The following is a 6,000-nucleotide window of genomic DNA, read 5'->3' as shown; positions in this document are numbered from 1 at the left end:
AGGAGGCACAGCCTGGCTGGAGAGGTCAGTCGCCGGAGGTGGGCTTTGAGAGTTTAAGCATCACACTGCTTTTGCTCTCTGCTCCCTCACTGCCCTGTGACGTGAACTCTCAGCTCTCCACTCCTGTCTCCATGCCTTCAACGTGGTGCCGCGCTTCTCCACCACGATGGACTCTTACCCCCTGGAACTGTCAGCCAAAATAAACTTTCTTCTCTAAATTGCTTGGCCAGTATTTTTATCACTGCAACAGAAAAAGGAACTAATACACATCTTAAGTGGATGTATTTTAAACTCTCCAAGAGATCTGTAGGATTTTTAAAAATGTCTTTATTCGCTAAAAGATCTGTAAACATTAGATAGAAATCTTGAACAATTCTTTTTACAAACATATCCAGAATTCACAACATTTTACAAAAACAAAGTACAATAAACTCAAGGGAAGAAAGCAGCTTTAGACTGTAAGAAGGTAAGACTCTAATCCCCAAAGCAAAGTCCCCCTCAGAGGCATGGCCACAATTGGCCACAGTAAACCTCCTACCCATTATGAATTGTTCCCTCGGGACTGCAGTGTCTGGGGAGATGTCTGGGAGGAGCGCCACTGGGGTAAGCTGCATTAGCGTTTTAGAAGACAGGCTCAGCTCTTTTCCTGGACCCACATCTAGGAACTATATTGCACAGCACCGGTCTCTGATGGAGTCATTCCGACACACATGGATGGCTGATAATGAGAGTACTGGACAAGTCGGTCTGTTGTTTCCCAGTATAGTGTGCAGCATGTCTAAGTCTGAATAAATAGTTTCCATGCCAGGTAAAGCCATGAGCAAAGGTTAAGGAAAACAACTTATATTTGCCACAGCATTTATCATTCATCAATGAAAATTGCACCTTCACTGACAAACTCCTTTTTCCCAGGCACTACTTCTACTTTAGATTTCCAGCATCTGGTGATGGAGAGGTATACAGGCTTAGGAAATACTGAGTCTAATCAGAATGAAAACTCACAACAATGTAAAAATAACACTTTTGGCTCTGGGTTCTATACCCAGTAGCACAAGAAAGGCAAACAAAGGAACAGGCAGCCTCGCCCAGACACCCATAGCTTGAATCTCATCAGAGCCAAGAGGCGGCTCTTGTGTATTCCACAGAGAAGTTTAAAGGTCGCTCATTTCCATCTGCAGGACTAAGCAGCCTTCTCTGTGTTCATAAGTCAAATGTTCTGGCTTAGTTCTATCGTGTAAACCTAGCCTCTCTGAACTCCAGTTTCTAGTAAAATATCATGAAGTTGATCTAAAGCTTGAATCCGATGGTCTATGTAGATCAACACTGCAGCCGACTGTGGACACCAAAACTCAACAAGCAGAGAGTGATGTCCTTAGACACCGGATGTCTTCCACAAAGCAAAATGCTGACATGTGAAAGGCAAGCCATTCCAGCAGGACGTTCTGAGAAGGGCCGGCATGGTGTCTGCCTTTTTAAGGTTTTTAACATACGTGACATTCTCAAAGATAGGACATGAGACAAAATGGGGTTATCGATGGTGACCATATGGATTTAAAGCAACCTGATGCTTCAGTGGTGGGAACTGTGTGCATTTCTACAGAGCCTCTCTAGTACCGAAACCCAGCATTTCTCTCCTCATTCACATCTTTGCATTTTTTTTTAAAGCAACACTAAGTATTTGTGAATCTTTTTCTCATAAAACACAACCGCTTTCATAGACTAAGCACACAGTACAGCTTCTTGTACCCACCAGTAACCAAGAAGACACCACAGTAAAAACAACCTGGCCAGGCATAATGACACACACCTGTAATCCCAGCACTCGGGAGGCAGAGGCAGGTGGATCTCTGTGAGTTTGAGGCCAGCCTGGTCTGTATTGTGAGTTCCAGCACAGTCAGGGCTACATAGAGACCCTGTTTCAAAAATACAAAAAACCAACCAACCAAACAAACAAAAAGTCCCCACATCAGAAGGAGAAGAGGGTACGTGGGTTCCAGACTCCGTCCGGTTGGTCTGCAGCAACAGGAGAGTCCTCCAACAGTCTCTCTCCTTTACAACCTCTGGGGCTTTGTATATGCCTCAAGGCATCCAGATCCTTGGGACAATACTGTCTTTGGCACTTTCAGTTATGTTCAGAATGAAAACAAGACGTCACTTCTTGTGAAGAAATCGCATTTTGCTTCCTGGAAGGAGAAAGGGTAGTGTGAGTGCTTATCACCTTCACCTGTTGTGTGTCTGAGGCAGGGGACTAACAACCGGGGCACTATGAAAACTCAGAGTGTAGCTGTCCTGTCAAGTGCTGTGATTTGTGAAGCGTTCCCCAAAGTCCTAGGGGTAAAAGCTTGGTCCCAGCTTGTGGCACTATTGGAAAGAAATAGAACCTTAGAGAGATGGGCCCAGGGAGGAGGTCTGGTCGTGAGTGTGCCCTTGCAAGTCCTTGGCCCCTCCCTGTCTTGATTCCTGGCAGCCATGGCACAAGCAGCAGCTTCTACTTATGTCCTGTCATGGTGTATTTATTACCCTGCCACAAGCCCAAAGCATCAGGGCCAATCAGCCATGGGTTGAAACTCCCCAAACTAGGAGAGGCCCAAATAAGCTTCTAGACCAGTGGTTCTCAACCTGTGGGTCGAGACCCCTTTAAGGGTTATTTAGTGACTTCTGGGGGGGGGGGCAGAGGCAGGGTCACCTAGGACCATAGAAAACACAGATATTTACACTATGATTCATAACAGCACCAAAATTACAGTTATGAAGTAACAATGAAAATAATGTTATGGTTGGTGGTCACCACAGCATGAGGAACTGTATTAAGGTGTCACAGCATTAGGAAGCTGAGAGCCACTGCTCCAGAGGCTTTTTATTATCTTAGGCATCCTGTCTTGCTAGTGGGAAGCTATCGGCTGATGTGTTTGGCCACTAAAATACCGGTGAGTGTCTAATTGCAGAGGTGGAAACGAACTCAAGACATAATCTAATCTAAGTGGTTTTCAACTCAGACTGGAGTTGCAAATTACCTGGCTTTCTCCCTGGAGATTTCTTGGATCTCAAGGGAAACCTTTTAAAAAGTCCCTCAGGATTATCATGTGACCTAACCTAACCCCAAGGTATAAATGCAATCATAGCCTGGGGCATAATTTGCCCTTGGCCTCTCTGCTAGCTAAGGACAGGGTCTAGCCAGGGGCACATATTCCATTTAGAATTTAAGATCATTGTCTTGGGATAGGCATACAACTGTTCTAATATCACACTGGAATAAAAAAAATTATTTATTTATTATGTATACAGTGTTCTGTTTGCATGTACAGAGGGTGCTAGATCTTATTACAGATAGTTGTGAGCCACCATGTCGTTGCTGGGAATTGAACTCAGGACTTTTGGAAGAGCAGCCAGCGCTCTTAACCTCTGAGCCATCTCTCCAGCGCCTCCCATTAGAATTTTAAAACCATAAGAAACCATGTTTATAAAATGCAAAATTAGCTGGGGGTGGTGGTGCATGCCTTTAACCCAAGCACTTAGGAGGCAGAGGCAGGTGGATCTCTGTGAGTTCAAGGCCAGCCTGCTCTACAAAGTGGGTCCAGGACAGCCAAGGCTACACAGAGAAACCCTTTCTCGAAAAACCAAAAACCAAAAATAAAAATAAAACAAAAAATAAAATAAAATGCAAAATTAGAGTGAGGCATCCCCGGCCCCTGCTTTCCAGTCCTGTAAATCAGGTATTTTATGTCTGAAGCCCATGGACACCCTAAAGTAATGTATAATTTATCTGAATGCCTAAATACATTTTTCTAATAAACAGGACCATTTAAAAAATGTATCCCCAAAGGCTGCTACCTCAAGAGGCATCAAGTTCATGACTCAGAACCTATGCTTCACCTGAGGGACACAGCCCACCCTGGTGGGGAATCCCCAACATTTGAGTAGACTTTTTCCAAACTTTAGGGTCCCAGTGTCCAGTCAGCCAGCTTGAGATGGGTTGCTGCTCTGACTCTGTCTGGGACGAGGCCTGTTTGCTACAAAGCTCTTCTATACTTATCTAACAGGAGAGCAAAGCAACTCACCAAGACTCCGCAAAATTCTATTCACTCCACTGGGTTCCGACTCAGGAATTGTTTCCAAATACTGGAGAGCCCGGACTTCAAACAAACCTATGAGGAAGACATTGGTGAGATTGCCCAACACTCCAGCCGGAAACCAGTGAAATGAAACCTCTTTCTTTCTCTTTTTGGCAGTATTATGGGCAGACTAAGGTCTTTGTACACATTAGGCAAGTGTTCTTCTACTGAGCCTAAGATGGGTCTTGTTTTAATGACTTATAAAATTTTATTTATTTACTTAACTTTGTGTGTTCATGCTTTGATGTATGTGCATGGAGTGGGCATGTGCAGGCCATGACACACAAGTGGAGGTCAGAGGTCAACCTGTGCGTGTCTGTTCTCTCCTTCCACCACCCTGTACCCAGGGACAGAACCTACAGGTTATACTGACAGAGCCTTTAGGATTATCCATCTCCATAGCCCTAATCCTGTTCTTACTACCACTGTATTATTCTGCAGTTAAACAGTATTACAGATCATTCCCATGGTAACTCAGGTGTGCCCTGATAAGCCTACACATCTTGCCTATTAATCAGTCCTCATAAGAATTCACCAAATGCGATGGTTTAAAAGAGAATGGCCTCCACAGGCTCCCGGGGAGTGGGACTGTAAGTAGGTGTGGCCTTTCTGAGGTGGGTGTGGCCTTTGTTGGAGGGGGTGTGTCTGTCTCTTCCTGCTGCCTGTGGATCCAGATGCAGAGCTCTCAGCTGCTGTCCAGCACCATGCCTGCCTGCAATAGAAGCCCTGACTGAGACATGGAACAAGGACAGTGGGGTTTCTGGTGGAACCCACCTTTAACTCCGCTTTGCCGAAGCTCCCGGTCCTGGACAAATCCTGCAAACATCTGCGTCTCCATGAAGAGATCTAGAAAGTGGCGGACACTTCGGGAAGTATGGGACTTCCGGAATGGCTCTCTTTGGAACACGCGCTCCCCACGCTCTGTGACAGTCATATTCAGAGAATAATGCCCCACAAGCTCCACAAAAAACCTGACAAATGCTTCAGACACCAGAGAATTGAGTGTCACATCTGTTTCAAAATGAAAGAAATAAAGGGGAAAAAAAATCTAAGTTTTTTTTTTTTGGTTGTTTTTTGGTTTTCTGAGATGGGGTTTCTCTGTATAGCTTTGACTGTCCTGGTCTCGCTTTGTAGACCAGGCTGGCCTCGAACTCACAACCTGCCTCTGCCTCCTGAGTGCTGGGATTAAAGGCGTGCACCACCACAAAAATCTAAGTTTTATATATTAAGAACCCTGACACTAGTTAAGGAAGCCATTTCCAAAGGGTCATGAAAAAACAAAATAAACTTAGGAATGTGCACCCCTAGCCTGCTGCACAGCCTGTGACACACAAGAAGCAAATGGCTTCCTCTTGACCTTCGCTCCCTCACAACACTCTTACTGCATCTCGTAGCCTGGCTTCCACAAGGTGATTTCATCACTCTTTCAAAAGCCACTCATTTTTTAAAAGATTTATTTATTATGTGTGAAAATGCAAATGCAACCCTTTTGCTACTTGTACCCTCCTCTCAGTCCTGTGCTGCATTTGTGCACTTCGAGGCTCGTCTGGTCTCTGAGTCCTGCCTGGAACGAAAGACTGAGAATGTTGCTTCATCCTCCCCTGGGTGTGGCCCTCAGACCACTTCTCTTTAACGTCAGGTGTGGTCGCTCCCACCCGTAATCTTAGCACTTGGGAGATGCAGGCAGGAGAATCAGGTTTGAGATCATCTCCAGCTACACAATGGACTTGGAGGCCAGTCTGGGCTGCCTGAGATCCTGTCTCACGCAGCAGCAGGGGCGACAGCACAAACAAAGCCAGCTGGCACAGAGACAGAGCTGGCTGTGCGATCCTCGTCCTAATCTCCAGATCAGCACTTCTCCCTTTCCGTTCTCAGGCTGTCTATGGCA

The 6,000-nt window shown here is 45.5% G+C and overlaps 1 protein-coding gene across 2 annotated transcripts in view; it reads right to left on the bottom strand.

Annotated features, from left to right (window-relative positions):
- Positions 1–310: 310 nt before the first annotated feature.
- Positions 311–6,000, bottom strand: part of DENND2C (DENN domain containing 2C) — a 77,853-nt gene continuing 72,163 nt past the window's right edge. For both annotated transcript variants that reach the window (XM_084757946.1, XM_084757945.1), the window contains exons 17-19: positions 4,887–5,123; positions 4,059–4,145; positions 311–2,183 (exon numbers count right to left, since the gene is read on the bottom strand). In XM_084757946.1, the coding sequence (XP_084614072.1) occupies positions 2,152–2,183; positions 4,059–4,145; positions 4,887–5,123 (356 nt within the window). In that variant the 3' untranslated portion in view covers positions 311–2,151. The remainder of the gene's footprint in view (positions 2,184–4,058; positions 4,146–4,886; positions 5,124–6,000) is intronic.

Source organism: Acomys minous (genome assembly GCF_964271855.1).
Source record: "Acomys minous genome assembly, chromosome: 14".
Classification (NCBI taxonomy): Eukaryota; Metazoa; Chordata; class Mammalia; order Rodentia; family Muridae; genus Acomys; species Acomys minous.
This window is presented reverse-complemented; position numbering and strand designations above follow the sequence as displayed.